Genomic DNA, 17,505 nt, shown 5'->3' on the forward strand with positions numbered 1-17,505 from the left:
CGCAAACGTGACGTAAATATCGATCAGTGATCAGGATTACCACTCGTGTAACTTGTGGGAAGATGCTAATCTATTCTCCTAGTAAAACCCAACCCAAGGTAGGACTTTGCTGCTACTCTGTGACTTTAAAAAAAAAAAGTAAAAATGTTGTCTTTCACAAACAAACATTTCACAGGCAAAAAAAATAAAATAAACAGATACCAACTCAAAGATAAAAGCACAAGTAGTTCTTCATGCTTGTGAGATGATGTCTTTAGTATGCAGGAACAGTTTTTGTCCTCACTCCAGGCACAATCTTTACCAGAATCAGACTGTAAATAAGCGGGTAGAAAACTCCACCCTTTCTGGTCAAATGTGGAAACTTTGAGCCTGACTGAAGCACGTCTGTGTATTTGCTCCTCGATGGGAACTTGGGAGGAGTTTAGCAGCTCAGCAGACGAACCAAGCCTTGAATTTTCTGGCACCTTAATACAACAAGACTACAGAAATAGGATGTATTATTGTGCTGTCTGTCTGGGTGAACACAAGAAGCTTTTGCTGTTGCAGCAGGTGGTTGAAGGAGTGCAGAAAATCTACAGCAAAAACTGCTGTATAGCTCTTATTAGCCAGTTATACATGGATTTGCCACTGCCCCCTGTTCTGTATGTGTATTGTGAGTGTTTTTCTACACTTTCTTCTTCTTCTTTTCTTCTTCTTCTTCTTTACTGACATCATTTGCTTGAGATTGTCTCTTCGTGTGATATATTAATTTACAGACATTGTCAGTAGCTTCACATCTGCAAATTAAGCAACTATGGAGCTCTGTAAGCTTTGTTTTTATAAATTCACACAACTGAGGGGATATTTCTAGACTTCTCTTGTATCTAGAACCACCTAGATCAACTTAAACTATTCTCCAGATGATCTGTTGCTGTGTTTGTCTTGTGTAAAAGTAAATAAAGGACTGATATAGTTGGCAGGATGATAGATTTTCTCAACTTTTAAGAAGTTCCCCCTTTATTGCATGTAATAAAAAAAAGCACATTTGAAATCATTGTCCTAGAAGCAAGCCACTTTTGGGTTCTCTGTAACACACACACACACACACACACACACACACACACACACACACACACACACACACACACACACACACACACACACACACACACACGTGTATATATATTTTTTTTCTGTTGGTTTTCATGGAAATGTAGTGAATGACTTTTTTGCTGTATTTAGAGGGCCATTTTATTGCTCTGTTGAGAGATTTAAGACCCAATTTTCTCCTTCTAAGTTGCTACAGTGGGGTGTTTTTTTTTTTTTTTTACCACCCGTTCCTGACTGCGTTGAAGACTTTGGTTTCCTGCCAGTTCAGTGGTCTGAACTGCTACCTCAGACAAATTGAATCCAGACAGGTATATCTCCTGGGGCCTTCCAACAGAAATGCAGAACTGGTTCCCCTGGTCATGCATGTCTGGCTGCCACTGGATGGGAGAAACAGTTAACTGTTAAACAGTCTACAAAGGAGTGGGGGTGGAGGGGCTTTAAGATCCAGCCCCACATTCCTAACCTCTCTCTGGACTATAAAATGTGGAGCCCCAAACAGCTCTGCTCCTCCTCTACCTCCACTCCCTAGGCCTTCTCCTCCTCCTCCTCCCTCGGTGTGTGTTTTGTGACTCCCTCCTTCTGCTTCAGAGTGGAAGAGCGGCCTGACAGGGACATACCATTCTTCAACCGTGGGGGAAGTCATGTAGAAGCCTAAAGAGAAGCTGCATTCATTCTTTGAGCTGACAGCTCACTGCCTTCCCCCACTGCATTTTCTGTCAGTGAGCTGTTCCGAGGTGGAGGGGAGAGTTTGTAGGGGGTTGAGAGGAGAAGAGAGTGAGCACAGCATTTGATAAACCAGCTGATCAGAGCTGAGGTATTCAGAGACAGAGGGAGAGAGAGCGACAGAGACGAGAGCGTGACTGGAAATAAGAATAAGAAGGGCAGAGAACGCAGCTCAAGTCTTTGTAATTTTGAGATTAGTGATATAGAAGTTGGGTAGTGTAAAAATGTGTAGTTCCCTTCATGGGAAACTGAGAAGTGTGAGAAGTGGGAACCTCTATAGAAAGATGTGAGAGGTGTTGGTTGGGTGGAAACCTGAGGAAGAATCAGAAAAGGATCAGTCAAGTGCTGGAAACCAATCCACGGCTATCGGTGAGAGAGGGTCAGAGGACCCTGCTGGAATAAAGAGTGATGTCTTGGCTCTCACCCGTGTCATGGGCTAAATGGACATGGACGGCAGTGCGCGGGGGAGAGGGAGAGGAGGATGAAGACGGGCAGGAGGCCAGCGAGGAGAGGGAGCAACGTGGAGAGAGAGTAGACGAAGACGAGGAGGAGAGATCTCAAGGCTGCAGGCAAGTGTTGCACTGGAGCCCCCGTGACTACTGATAGGGTGGCTCACACAGTTTTATTTACCTGCTCGTCGGCCTGTCAGGTTGAAGAATCTCTGCTGTTTTAAGGGTTTGATGAAATAGGCCGAGGAAAGGGAGGAGGAGAAAAAATATTGGTGTCATTTTTTATATTTCGCGTGCTGCGTTGTCCTGCAGGGCGGACACATTTGTGGTGTGGCTGTGCTTTCGATTGTCACCACGTTTGAGTGTTTTTCTTAGACTCACTGGCACGTTGTCAGATCTGTACAAGAACGCACACACTCACACTGCACAGGCAGGTAGCTCAACGAGGTAATCATTGCTCAGATCACACAAACACGACAGGCTCCCAAGTTATCAGGTCCTCATGTACCTGCTTTGACACTATGGATACTTACTATTGCTCCAAGTAAACTCACAACTGTTTCCACTCTTGCACACTCAACTAGACACAATATCCTGTCATCGGGTATCAAGTAATCAAATGACAAAATCAATGTTTACTATCCTGTGAAATTAGATTCAACCAGAGCAACAGCAATTCTTACTGCTAGATCTAATCGAATGATGCAACGTTATAAAATCACACATCATTTTATTCTGTTTTAATGTTCATATTCTGATTTAATACATCATTTACAGCTTGGATGTTACAGTTTCATACTTCATACCCCATGATTCTAGCAATGTAACAGGAAATAGTGGGCTGGCTTACTTGCACTTCCTCTTCCTCTATGTATCTTTCACTTTATCTGTATTTCACTCCTTCACCAGTTCAGACAATACTGAGTCTTTCCAAGCCATAATGCAACAGCAGAGGATAATAGCTGGGACAGTGGCACATTTAAGTTGCAATAAAATGTGATTTTTATATTTGATTTTTGTTACTCAGAATCCTCTAGATGTCAAACTTAATTTACATCATGCGTCACTTGTGAAATTGCTCTTCCTTTCAGTGTAGGTTTAAATATGCATTGTCACTTGTACATTTTCAATATTTCATCTCAGCTTTTCTACATGATAAAGAAATGCTGCTGTAGTAAATGAAAAGACGTCTGTCAGCACAATTCTTTGACCTTAAATTATAAGAAATGAATGCTTAAAATTTTAGAAAGAAATTCTGGTTGCTTGTTGCCCTGACTGTCCTGTAATTGTGAAAAGGAACAAAGAAAATGTAAAAAAAAAAACATGAATTTTTCTCTCATTTAATTGTTTATCAATTACTTAATTACTTTGCTGTGTTATGATTTTCCATGGAGCAGTTTTTTATAAGTAAAATTAATTTTAACAATTTGTTTGCCCTCCTTTACATCTCCCAAGACCAAAGATCACCAGGTGGTGATGCTACCACCAGGGGGTTGCAAGATGTTGTATTTTCACCTCTTCATGCTTCTAAAAAGTATTTATTTATGTAGCACAAGAGGCGAATTCCACCCTTGGTCTGACCTGGGACTATCTGTACATTACGATACCATGAATCAATATAGTGCATCTGTTTGTTTGTTTTTTTGTTTTGTTTGGTTTTCATTTTTATTTGTCTTTCATTTTTATTTTGGCAGCAGGAGTTTTTCTGTCTCGTGCTCTCTGTTTTTGTAATATGATCACTTCTGTGCTCCTTTCTAATGTTTTGAATGTTTTAATCTTTCTCTCTCTCATATGTATCTCTCGCTGACTACCACAGCTCTGACTCAGAGGGTCATTTTGACACTCCTGAGGCAGCGACTCCTGTCCGCGCCCCGCCGACCATCCCAGGAGAGCTGGAGAACAACAACACTGATGCAGACAAAACAGGTGAGGCCAACAGCAGACAGACAGAAATGCGATGATGAGAAGCTGTCCACTGTAACATCTTAATAGCAGTAGCTCTACAATATTCAACATATGAGAAGAAATGCTTGTTCGAGTGCACAACACAAAGCAGTAGCTTCAAGGTTGCCATGGAAACAAGGGTAGATGCTTCACTAAATGCTCAGGTGTCACATTTGTGTTTATCTTCATAGTCAACAAGAGGGACATGTGTTTAGAGTGTGTCAACAAAATAATGTTTTTTTAATGCTAAAATGAACGTTTGTGTGATTGAGTAATGACTTACGATGTGGGGTACAGACAAGCAGTCAAATGCAGAATGCACTTCATTAAACATAATTAAGGTTAATACCTGAAGGTGGCCAAATATGCTCTGCATGCTTGGTATGTAAGCTGGTTTGCAGATGAGGAAGGATTTTGGGTGTGATGAAGCCTTGACTTTGTCCTTTGAATCACCAAAAGGAGGAGCCTGTAGCAGAGTGTGGGAAAGGCCTTTGCTCTGGAATTCAACAGGTTCAACAAAAGCTTCATCTAAAGCCCCACCCTGCTTTGTAGTAGTCACTGACAGAGGTCAGTATGAAGGGAGCAACTGCACAAAGCAAGCCATGGGCCCAAAGCTATCATGCTTTGGGCCCATGTTGATTTTTAGTAGTTGATTTTTAGTAGTCCTCATATTTGTGTGGCTGTTGTGGTTTTAGTAGGATTAAGTCCATCCTGTAAAACAGCTCCAACAACATTTTATAAAAGAGTAAGTTGCAAAGGTCAGAAAGTGTGGAGAGAGGAGGGAGTTTCCATTCAAACTGCAAACATCTCTCCCTGCAGCTGTTTCTAAGTTTGATCTCGGGCAGGGAGGAGCTGAAGCATCTCTGGAAACATCGTTGAAAGTAAACATGCTAATGCCAGTGTTTGCCTGTGTCCATCCAAAGTCTCCATTACTACATCAGCATCTGCGTGATGACAGTTTATAACTATTTTATGGGTGTGCAACTCACTTTAGATGACGGACCATATAAGCCCAATTTGATCTCAGCGGGGTTAAATGAATCACTATTATATTATAACCTATTAAACTGTTTTCTGTTGACAATGTAACTGAGATGCAATCTCAGGGAAATTTTCTCCACACTGACTCAGTGGGCTTTATTTACAAGTGTACAGATCACAGTCGATCTACAAGAACCGAAAACCATCACGTGTAGAGAATTTTGGATCTGCATAACAACAGTTTTTAATACTACTGTAGCTTAATATGGTACTTTAAACTTTAGGATTCAAACAGCGTCTATAGATCAATAAAAGTAGGATTAATTAGGATTATGTATTAAGTATTAATGAGGACCTTTTGGTAGTGTGGTTTTGCCCTTCTCTCTTATCTGCAGAGTTAAAGGTGTGGTCACAGTTAGAGATGTGACTGACATCTGCCTGGGGTCACTACAAGTACAGATCACTGCCTATACTATTTAAGGCACATATAACATTTTATCAGATAGATAATTTTCATGTTATTGGTAAAACAGGCAGTGCAGCTTAGTGAGATCTACCTGACATGACAAGCGCCACCAACAGAGTTTATATTTGTACTAAAGGAGTCAAAAGTGACACTTTGGCGACATCCGACTGGAACTGGGTAGAAGTATCAGCAGGCTTTGCTTGTTTCCTGGCAACATAATGTTACATGAACACGGCGAGTATGACAGGCATGCTGAAATATGCTGTGGTCTCAAAATCTTCCCTGGAGCTAATGATTGCGCCACAGCAGCCCCCATCACTACTGTCTAAAACACACACAACATGATAAACCACTCCACCTTTTTAATTTTATTTTCATATGCATGAGTTTGTACAAATGTCATGGCCCTCATAGTAACATATTACCATGGCAACAGCAGCAATTGGAACAGTTGGCTGGTGACTAACCTGCTTTCAGAGAGCCAATCAGATATCACTGACATCTGAGCTGGCGTGTTATTAAAGAGAACAGCACTGGCAGCAGGAGTGTGTATTAATTTTTAAGACTTGTTTTGGTTTTATGATTAATTCTGGTGTTTTGGGTCTCATTTCTTCCACAGAGTTGGAGCAGGAGGAGAACCTGATAGTGACTGCTCCTGTCAGGGATCAGGACACTCTGCTCAGCCACAACATGGGTCAGGATGAGCCTGCAGTCCCCATGGGTGGCCCGCTCGAAATAAACATTCAGACCCTAGAAGAAGAACAAACGGTGAAATTTCCAGCAGATTTGGGCTCTTTGCCTGCTGCTGATTTATCCACACAGAAGGAAGTGGCTCCATCCTCTGAGTCATCCCAAGTCCCAGCTACTCTTCTAGCAGCTGATCCAGTCCCAGATCTGGCTCCAGCTCTGGGTCCTGCTCTTTCCTCAGAACCAGATTCAATCCTGAGCAGTGAACCTGAAATCCTCTCAGCTCCAGAGCCCCCTGAGGAGAAACCTCCTGCTGAACCAGAGGCACAATACAATGGCCTGTCCAACGAGGCAGAGCCTACTCAAAAGAGTAAAACGAGGAAATCCAAACCTCTGTCTCTGAAAATGAAGTCCTCGCTGAATGACGCTGCTAACACAAACGAGGAAGAAGAGCTTCCTGTCCCTAAGGTCACATATAACTTTGACCTTTTGGATGAGAGCTTTAACCCATTCACCAGCGGCGGATCAAAAATCCAAAACTCTCCCCCACCGTGTGAACCGGGCTCTTTCCCCAGACTCGAGCCACTCGGAGAGGCCAGCTCAGCAGCACAAGCACACTCGGAAACAACAAATCCATCATCTGAGGTTAAGCCCATGATGATGGAGTTTGGCCTGGATGAAGGACCAGCCAGCAGGCCTCCTCCAAAGAACCTAGGAGGGAAAAAGACAATCAGTAAACTTGCTACAAAGAAGCAGAAGCCCAAAGGATCCGAGGCTTCCTGCAAACCTGAACCAGAACCCACAGTGTTAGAAACACTTTCACAGCCAGCACCAGAACCAGTCCCCCAGTCTATACCAGAGCCAGTTTCAGAGCCTGATCTGGAAGTTTCTCTTCCAGTTTCAGACTCTTCTACACCTTTGAACTTGGACGATGTTCCTATTCTTAAGACAGGATCATATAACTTTGATCCCAGTCAGTCAGATGACCCAAACTTCAATCCATTTGGTAGCAATAGCAAGGTGAACAACTCTCCAGTGCTTCCTAGAAGCTCCTACAGCTTTGACCCGGACAATATTGATGTTTCTGTGGACCCTTTTAAACCTTCAAAATCTCTGAGCAACGAGGACACGTCCAGTACCTCGTCTCTGCCGGAGAAAAAAGTAAAAGAAGGAGAGAAACAAAAGGCAAGGCAACCTCAGGTGGAGAAGAAAGTGAGGCAGATTCCCAAGAAAAACAAAGAGAGAACAATCAAGTAAGTCTCAAAAACATGAAAACCTTCTTTCTTGCCCCATGAGCTCGAAGCTCTGAGGTCATAACATTATCACCGATACACTGGATATTCACACAGTTCTCAAACATGTTATATTCAGACTCTTAAAGTGCTGTTACAGCTGTAGTCATTGGACCAGTTTCAGCTTTTCCATGTCTGTCGGCATCTTGTGTTTATTGCCAAACTTTATCTGCTGAGTATTAAAAAATGCTGAGCCAAGCACCTCCAGTCGCTCACTTGCTCTCCTTTGTCTCTTCTTTGTTCCCTTATCAAAATCCCTCCTTCACTTGCTTAATCCCTTTCATCCTTCATCTTTCCTCCCCCTCGTCTGTCGTGCAACCCGCAAACTTTTCTGCTTTTGTCCTATTCTATTGGCCTCAGGACATCTGAACAAGTCAAGTTTCTCTGTTTTCTGTTGTAAGTACTGATGCACGTTTCTCTCACGCATGCTTGCTTCGCATTTTACTCTCATCGTGGTATGCGCTGCAACAGGACCGGCTTACAAAGAAGCATGTGAGGGCAATATATGTCTTCCTCACTTTCATTTCACATGTTAGAGATGTAGTATGTTACATCTTGTGAGCTCTCCAGATGTTTAGCAGCACCAGTATGGTTCTACATGTCTGTATGTGCATCACTGGTCTTTCTTTGATATCTGTCTAAACACCAAAGCAGAGAAATGCTCACAGCTCAATGGTTGTGGAAACAGTATGTGTTAATTAAAGCGTCACAGCACGTTTAGTCTATAGATTGTAATTTCTTGCATTATTTTTTTGTGCTTGTTTTGTAGGAATTCCTGTAAAGTAGAGAAATACGATGAAAGCCAGTCCTTGGTCCTTGACGTGTGTAATCAGGTAATATAAGTGTTTGTGAGGATGTGTGTATGTGTGTGCGACTGCTTCACCTTACTGCAGTGACACCGCAATGTTCATTATACAGGAGCTCTGTCCACCATCACCTCTGAACACACACACACACACACACACACACACACACACACACACACACACACACACACACACACACACACACACACACACACACACACACACAGTGAGAGCGAGAGACAGAGAGGGAGTCACAGAAGCATCAGCAGTGTCTCCAGCTCTGCAGTACTGTCTTGGCATGCTGACAAAATTGTGACTTATCACTCTGCAGTCAACATATCAGTCTCCTGCTTCCACCTGTCCTCAGCAGCAACACCTTCATCATCCTCAGGAGAAATCCTGAAGATATGGCGTCACTACAGAATACTTAACTTACTTTAACAATATTGTGAAGACCTTCATTGTTATCTCACTGGAACTGCTTGATGCTGACCTAAAATATACCGTGTAAAAACTGGAACGGACTAGGATCTGTTCCTTTGTACAAGGAGGAATGGGTGGAGAAGTGCCAGAGTCCTGTAAAAATCACCTCCATCAGGCCACTCATGATGATGTTTCTGACCAAACGATCAGTAATGTGGCATGGCTTCAGGCCCCTAAGAGCAGTCAGGGTACTGTTAACTGGCTAACGCGTGGAGGTCTCTGTTAACCCCCACGTTGGCCCTCTCTAGCTCTCCTCATGTAAGAGCCCTTCTCCTGATAACGCCTCCGCACACTTAAGACTGTGCTAGGGGACACAGCAAACCTTCCTTCTAGACTACCCGTGGCACCCGAATAAGCTGCAGGTATTGTTTCATGGTACTGGTAGTGAGAAGGACAAAAAGCAAAATAACTAAAATAAAATACAAATACATGGTAATGTGCTTTGTTTTAGTATCTATTAGTTTTATGAAAAACTTGCCTGATGTCTGTGAGTCAATCAGTATCTCTACTAACTTTCCTAAATCTTCCCTCTGATATGCACACTCTATAAACTAATTACAAGTAAACTACTAAAGTGAATACTGAAACTATTAAAAACTAAACTAAACTAAACATTTTCAAACAATAAAAGCTAAATGGAAATAAGCAAATCAACTCTGGAAACTAAAGTGAAACTTAAGAGCAAATTAAAAGCAAAAAGTCAAAGAGAAAATTTACAAAATCTAATGAGAAAATGCAAAACTACAACAATTCTGACCTATGACTCATTAAAGCATAAAAATGCACCTGATCCGGTAGATGAACCAGTGTTGTGTCTATGCATAACAGAAAACAGACTACTAGCAGTCTTTCACAGAAAAATGTCATTTGTTCTCATTTCTTTAGCTGAATCTACAAAAAATGCCAAAGATACCACAGTTCAATGAGCATGATAATATACTGATTAAATAACATTTTGGCACCAACACAGTGTATCCCAACAATCAGTTACCCCCAAACTTGACATATTTCATCATGGTGTGCAGCTTATCCTTAAAAGAATGAAAGAAACTGGACAAATGGAGAACAAAAGAAAAGGTAGCTGCCCTAAAAAACTATCTACAGCAGATGAACGTTCTTAAACAAACAGCAAGACTCCAGCAAAGACCTGACACAGGAACCGAGAGATGCATCTGACGCTTCAGTTGATCGACCTACAGTTCACTGAATCCTGGTTAGAAATGGACTCAGCACAAGGGTGGCTGCCAAGAAGCTGGGAAACAGGGAGAAAGGCTGAGGCATGGCAAGTTGCACAAGAACCAAACTGAAAGGGCCAAAAGGTCTGATTGAGTGATGAATCCAAATGTGACATTTTTGGTCTGAATAGTTATCAATCATTACTAATCAGTACTAATCAGTACTAGTGCCTAAAGTAATATTTTGTGCCCACGCATTCACCAACAGTGCCTTTAGGCTGTGTGTGTGTGTGTGTGTGTGTGTGTGTGTGTGTGTGTGTGTGTGTGTGTGTGTGTGTGTGTGTGTGTTGGGAAGGGGGAGGGCTTCAGAATCTCATAAATAGAATAAATTCCACTGTGATGCAGGATATATGTACAGATACCTCGCTCTCTCATGTCCAGGATGAGGATGAAGTGGTGGTACAGACCCCAGAAATCACTCAGCGAGTTCATCATGCCACCGATGAGGAGAAGCTGGCCTCCACTTGTATGATGGGACAGACAACAGACAGCCAGCAGGAGAGAGAGGAGCCAGAATGCAATAAAGCACCTGCAAAAAAGCAGCTAAGCAGTGATCCAGTGATAATGGATGGTAAGCTCTACAGTGACATTTGTACAGACATGGCCTATTTCTGTTTAGAAGTATGAGTATTTAAGTATTTAAGACGGTAATATAGAGTGAACGGAGGCTTTGCTTGGATAGAACTTGGCTAAAAGTTAAGGTAACGTCTGAGGACAATGTTTTTAAGTCAAAAAGCACAATATCTTAGATTTTCTTTTAAATCAGCCTCAGTGGAAAGGATGCTTACACAGCAAGTTCTATTAATAAAACTGATAAGACGATGTGAACGAGGAAGGTGATGCGGTTACATAATTTTCTCAACAACTACTGCGTCATGCTTAAGGGAGGGGAAGAAAAATGTACCAGGCATGCTCAGCAGTATTCTGTCCTGAATAAAAGAAATGTATAAATACTACACTGGGCAGTATTTATACTGCTCCCCACAGTTGTGCATAAGGACCAGCCATGCAGTCTTTTCAATAAAAAAAACAAAAACAAAAAGCACAGAACTAGACAAATAGTAAGTATGAACTCTTTACTTCATGTGCATTTGATTGTTTTTGAAAACTGTGATATGGATAGTTACAGTAGTTTTTCTTATTGAGTTACGTGTTTGATCTTGTCAAAGGTTCTGAGACAAAGGTTGCAGACCAGCTGGAGGAGAAGGACAGCTTCAGCCTGAAAGATGATATAGTAAGTGGACTATAGGAACAATAGCAAGGGGGTATAAATATTTTAGCATGACAGGATTGTTTTGCATTGTCAGCTGTTCTTCGGGTTAGCAATAACAGGTCCAACTATGCTCTCATTCATAGCTATTTCTGCTCAATGAATCACAATATTTGTCTAAGATAACATCACTTGCACCTTATGGCCAAACCAGATTTTGTAATATTTATTGTAGTGTAGCTACTTGCCTCAAAACAGCCTCAAACAATATGTTTCCTTCCACAGAGTGCGATGTCCACAACAACAAAACTGACCTGCAATGAGGGCCCTGACACAGCAGCCCTGTCCCAGGACAGCGTGCCTCTGAGCGAGATGGACAAAGCTGCAGTGCTAACCCTGATCAGAGAAGAGGTAAAAGGGTCGGTTGTTATTATGCTTAACTGTTTATTTTTGATCATAGCTGGGTTTTTAATTTTATGTCTCTCCTGTCTAAACAGATCATCGTTAAAGAGATTGAGGTCAATGAATGGAAGAGAAAATATGAAGAAAGTCGAGCAGAGGTTATGGAAATGAGGTACGAGGCATTTGTTTGTCTGAGTGCTCCTGTCTATGTTATATTAAACACAACTGAACATGTGAAAACAAAGATGACAGTAACTGCTTTGGGTTTTTATTCTGACAGGAAAATAGTTGCAGAATATGAGAAAACAGTCGCACAGATGATTGGTAAGTTGCTGCCACCTAGTGGTGATTTTGCTCTCCATGAATTTGTTATTATGCACAACGTTACTGCTCCAACAACTGTGTCACTTCTTCAAACAAACCCCCAAATCAGATGTACATTTTGTTTCTCTGATCTATGTGGATATTTATACAAAAAGGAAACCATCATGTATCCATTACACGTCGTTTTTGCGCAACCGCCATCAGACTATTCAATTCATAAGGTACATCATAACAGATGCATGGATACAATGCAACAGCTGAGCACACTTCAGCCGTGCATTTTATTTTGTATATGTTTTTTTTAACATTTTATGCATATAATCTACACGTGTAATACCAACCTACTGTGTAATAGACGGTCTAATAGACTGCAGTCTTTTTAATTTGTTTTTAACAGCCTATACGTAATATGTAAGGCTGTATTACAGTTACAGTGTGGTGGAACAGAACAGCACAGTCAGTGGCTTCAGTCTTTTTTTGGGGGGGTTGCCTTATTGGTCAACGGCTATAAAAAATAAAGTGTCAGGTTTCACTTTAGACCTGTGCTGCTATCAGCTCGACCTTTTACTTCCACCTGCAGTCTGACATTTTTCACCAGCATGACCTGTTGTTGACTTTCAAGCCAAGTACATTACACTGTATACCCATATAAATAGCCTGTTGTTTTCTATGTTTCTGTTGTTGTTGCACTGACCTTAAACTGAGGACCAGCACTAACCAGAAAAGCTAGGAGTCCCACTCTAGCCTGGGATTAATCTTGTATTTATTTGTTACTTTGGAAAAAACACAGCATTGTCATAAAACATTATTTCTACACTGTCTATTCTGCATTTTTAATGTGCACTCATGTGTTATCGCATTACACTGTTTTGTCTCACAGCTGTTGTGTGTTTTTAGCCCTTATTTTATACTCTGGCTCATTTATTTACAGAGGATGAGCAGCAGCAGAAGACCCTGTCATGTAGTAAGTCAGTGAGACAGCTGACCTTAGAGAGAGATCAGGCCCTGGCTGACCTCAACTCAGTGGAGCGCTCCTTTGCTGACCTCTTTAGGCGGTATGAGAACATGAAGGGAGTCTTGGAGGGCTTTAAGAAGGTCAGTAGAGTCTCAGTATGAATCACATGAGAAGCTGTGTGGGCCACCTTCGCATAACTTGACTAGACCTGTTTTACATGTTTCTCTCCAGAACGAGGAGGTGCTAAAGAAGTGTGCTCAAGACTACCTGATGCGGATCAAGCAAGAGGAGCAGCGATATCAAACCCTCAAAATCCACGCTGAGGAGAAACTCGACAAGTAAGTCTGCAATTTAGGCTTCCAAGATTTCATTTCTATTCAAATACTGACTCCTGAAATCCCATTTACATTTCAAAGCTAGGCGTCATTTCTCATTCTGACATTGTCTGACATCGTTTCTTCTGTAACAGGGCCAATGAGGACATAGCCCAGGTACGTGCCAAGGCAAACGGTGAGAGTGTGGCCCTAAACGCAAGCCTGAGAAAGGAGCAGATGAAGGTGGAGTCACTTGAAAGAGCTGTCCTTCAGAAGGTAGGATAAGAGCAAATTTAATTAAAGTGATCTGACTGTGTTTAACTGTGTTAGTGATGGAAAATTGTGCTGAAAAACCTAGGTAATTAAGACTGAAAGCTCTACTGGGTCTTGTCTGTGTGCTGAACACACTTTTCATTTTCTTCTGCAAAAAGATGTCAAACAAGACAATTTAAGCATCAGTGTCTGACTGTTGAATGAACTGCTGTGTGCAGTCATTTTTCCTCGAAGTTAAACAATTAGCAGTTTTTAGTCTCTGCTTCACGCAAAACCTGATGTTTCCTGTCACTTCTTTTTTGTTTGGGTTTATCTTCAAGATAGTGAAAGGGATGATTTCCTGTTTTCCTTATTTTACTTCTATAAATAGAACACAGTCCAGCAGAATAGTGATTTTAAATGCACTTAATTTACAATGATCTGAACTGCCCACTAGAGGGCAATGTTCTGTTTACTTAAAGCAAAATCGTCAAAAGAAGGACAAACTGCAGAGTCCCACTAACTCCATAAATTCTGAATCGCTTAAATGTTTAAGTTTTAGCACATTTAACTCTATTTTTTTTCTGTCCTTTACAGAATCAAGAGATTGAAGAGCTCACCAAGATCTGTGATGAACTGATCGCCAAACTGGGAACAGAATAGGACGCCTTTCATCAAACTCTGTGGCTCTTAATTGCTTCCTCTTCAGCTCCAGATTTTTCTCACAACAACATCTGCTTTAAATCTTTTACATGATCATAGATCAGGCACATTGCAGCTTTCATTGCTTGTTTGTTTAAATATACAGTATATTACTGAAGGACAGTATGGTTGCACTTGCTCATTTTCTCCTTTCAGACTGAAATACGATGAGAGTACAACTATTGTTGTGTTAATCATGTCAGGACCATTGAAGAAGCACACAATTATAACAGGATGTAATGTTGTTGTTGTTTTTTTTAAATAAGTCACTCAATGATTTGTAAACCTTTGCTTCAGGATTTACAGTAAAGTATCATTTTACGTTTCTGGGATTTACCCATTTTCAAGTGTTGTCTCATCACGTCTCGTCTCATAAGGATTTTCCACCCCCATTTTACACTGCATGTGTGCAGGAGCTAAGGGAAAAGATGACACTGGCAGGGATGCATGCACATTTTCTTTACACCAGAGCACATTTATACTGCAATTAACTGCGTTAATAATACAATCCATGTGCTGAGTGCCTAAATGGATCATTTTGTATAGTTTTCAGGTCATTTATCTCAGATTAATTAAGTTGCCTTTCAGTTTGTATTTCTTATTTCACAGGTTTACACAGTGTGTCCTTCAGTTATACGTGGGTTTACATTAAGCTGTTTTTGAATCTTGGGGATTGTTAAATATAAAGAGCTCTTCAAAAGAATCAAATATTAAATCCAAGTTTTTAATCACTTTGATGATACTTTGACTTTAATATTGTAAAACCTGCTTTTATTATGCTGTAGTACAAAACCATGTGGCATGTTTCATTTTCAACTGCTCTGCATTTGAGTGTGGAAAAGTTACCAGTTGCCATAAAAATGATTTGGGGTTGTGTCCATATTTTATTTATGAGCCAAAACATTGCTTGTGCCTTTTGAGAGAAAACAAAAGAAAGACAAACAGGTTTATTTTTTTTTTCTTTGTGCAGTTGTTTCCAAGCTGTTTGCAAAGAGTACTGTAGTCAGTGTATTTCTTGTATGATTGAACTGCAGTCAGTTGCAGTGGATTTGCAGTTTCAGTGCTATCACCTTCAGCAATAGATCAGCGAGGCCTGTCGGGTTCATTGTACATCTTTTGCTGTATCAATATTTTCTGGTCTGATTTCACTTGAATAAGCACACGTGTGCATTTTTGGTCCGAAGTGTATAAAAGACACATATTGTACAGTAGCCTTCATTACATCAGCACAATCAATTGCCAAATGTCACAGCAAAATGAAGTGGGTTTCAGTGTGACCTCATGTCCCGTCGTGGTGGTGTTAACATTAGTTGGAAGGTGCTTTTAAAATTCACAGTTATAGTACATTTTATACTTTATAAAAAGAGTATTCATAATTGTGTTGCTAATGTTTGTAAAACGAAAGAATTACGTATACTCAGATTGTATGTCAACTGTTATATTTTGTGCATTCCTTAATAAATGGTTAAGATTTAATAATATGCCACTCTCCTTCTTGGTCACAATCATTTAAGCTCGTTTAAATCATCAGCTTCCGTTGTAGCAATAAATAAATGAAAACAGAGGCGAGCTAAATAGGAGTCATTGCCTACTTGCATGGCCAGTCTGTCGCAGGGCCAACACACAGGGACAGACAACCATTTGCACTCATATTCACAGCTAGTTGCAATTTGGATTATCCAAATAACCTATCCCAAGCTGCATGTCTTTGGACAGTGGGAGGAAGCCGGAGGACCTGGAGGGAACCCATGCAAACACCGTGAGAACATGCACACAGAAAGACCCCGGCCTGATGGTGGAATTGAACTCAGGACCTTCTTGCTGTGCGGCAACAGTGCTAACTACCGTGCCACCATGCCGCCCTAATTTCAACAACAAATTGATTTAGATGTGTAGACTACAAAAAAAAACTTCAGTCACCTATGTGAAATGTGGTTTACATCCCCATGTTATGTTGCAGCTTGAATGAAAATACAGCCTGCTTCCTGTTCCTCTGGGCTCGAGTGGGGCTGTCAATCATTTACATGTAACGGAATCTGTGGAAAGCAGGTCATTGTTACCCAATAATCACTAATTTTGCTTGTTTGGCTTTGTCTTCATTAAATCCCAGTTTCCCTCTTACATATATCCTTTTCTGATTCAACTTGAGCTGTTAGGAACATTAGGACTTTGCCAAATGTTGCTACGGATGCCATCAGATTCACTGTAGAAACACAGTATTTCTCCTAGTGAAGCAGTTATGAGGTTACTGGTTTTGTGGGATCAATTAGGATCGAGTGTCACACTAATTAATTTCTAAATTAGGCTCATTTCTATCTGGAGTCTGGGTTTTTATATAGCAGAGAGAAGAAGAGAGAATTTGTGCAAGTTTTTTTGATCAACATACTATAATTTTTAGCATCTGACATCTGATGATGACTGATATGAAGACTTGCTTGTTATTCTGAATTACACTTCTTGCACAGGCCAACAGAGCATACCTTATCAAGCTGCCCTGTTCCAAGCCTGGCACTTCAGACTTTTTTACTACACATTCTTTCCACATGATGGTGTCCTTAACACCAGTGTGCTGGGATACCCTCATGGCACATACCAAATAACCAAAATGTTCCAGGTGTGAAAGAGCTTGCTTGACATGTCATTTTCCTCTATCTTAAGTCAGCCAGCCTCTATTTCCACACTGTCCTGTCTAATCAAGGTAAAAAAAAAAATATTTGGAAAGCCCAGTAGAAGCAGAAACTCAGCACGACCCCCTTTATTCTAATTGACCAGCCATTTCACTTTCTCGCAGTCAAGATCATTATTAAGTGGACAACACCAGATGTGTTCAACAGCGAAAAATAGGAGGAAATCATCATCATTATCAGTTATATGTCCCTTTACTGACAGTTTTCTGCTTTTCTCTTACTTTGGCATGTTGAACAATACGTTGGAGAAAATTAGTCAATCATAGAAGGCATGAATTGACAAAACCATCTCAACTAATATTATAACGCAGGGAAACTACCTTTTAAAACTCCTAGAACGAGTAAAAAAAATACTCAGTCATTTCCAGATACAAAGAGACCAGGGCCCTTAGATTTTGTAACTTCGGTAATCGGGTCTGAGGGGGGCGGGTTTAGGATGCTGAGGCACCCTCCCATTGGCTGCTGAGTTTGTGAGGAGTGGGACGGGCGCGCGCTGCCAGCTGT

General features: G+C 41.0%; 1 protein-coding gene across 6 annotated transcripts in view; it reads left to right on the top strand.

Moving 5' to 3' along the window:
- Positions 1–15,795, top strand: part of tacc1 (transforming, acidic coiled-coil containing protein 1) — a 30,932-nt gene extending 15,137 nt beyond the window's left edge. For 2 of the 6 annotated variants that reach the window (XM_040029054.1, XM_040029053.1), the window contains exons 2-14: positions 4,078–4,187; positions 6,272–7,592; positions 7,992–8,027; positions 8,401–8,464; positions 10,501–10,726; positions 11,325–11,389; positions 11,651–11,776; positions 11,863–11,939; positions 12,048–12,091; positions 13,023–13,186; positions 13,278–13,384; positions 13,516–13,636; positions 14,210–15,795. In XM_040029054.1, the coding sequence (XP_039884988.1) occupies positions 6,343–7,592; positions 7,992–8,027; positions 8,401–8,464; positions 10,501–10,726; positions 11,325–11,389; positions 11,651–11,776; positions 11,863–11,939; positions 12,048–12,091; positions 13,023–13,186; positions 13,278–13,384; positions 13,516–13,636; positions 14,210–14,275 (2,346 nt within the window). In that variant the 5' untranslated portion in view covers positions 4,078–4,187; positions 6,272–6,342 and the 3' untranslated portion in view covers positions 14,276–15,795. Of the gene's footprint in view, positions 1–1,810; positions 2,382–4,077; positions 4,188–6,271; positions 7,593–7,991; positions 8,028–8,400; positions 8,465–10,500; positions 10,727–11,324; positions 11,390–11,650; positions 11,777–11,862; positions 11,940–12,047; positions 12,092–13,022; positions 13,187–13,277; positions 13,385–13,515; positions 13,637–14,209 lie in introns of those variants that run through there. The other 4 variants (XM_040029049.1, XM_040029050.1, XM_040029051.1 and 1 more) reach the window with 4 other exon arrangements.
- The last annotated feature ends 1,710 nt before the right edge of the window (positions 15,796–17,505 follow it).

The sequence above is a fragment of the Simochromis diagramma genome, unplaced genomic scaffold, assembly GCF_900408965.1.
Source record: "Simochromis diagramma unplaced genomic scaffold, fSimDia1.1 OVJJ01000483.1, whole genome shotgun sequence".
NCBI classification, from domain to species: Eukaryota; Metazoa; Chordata; class Actinopteri; order Cichliformes; family Cichlidae; genus Simochromis; species Simochromis diagramma.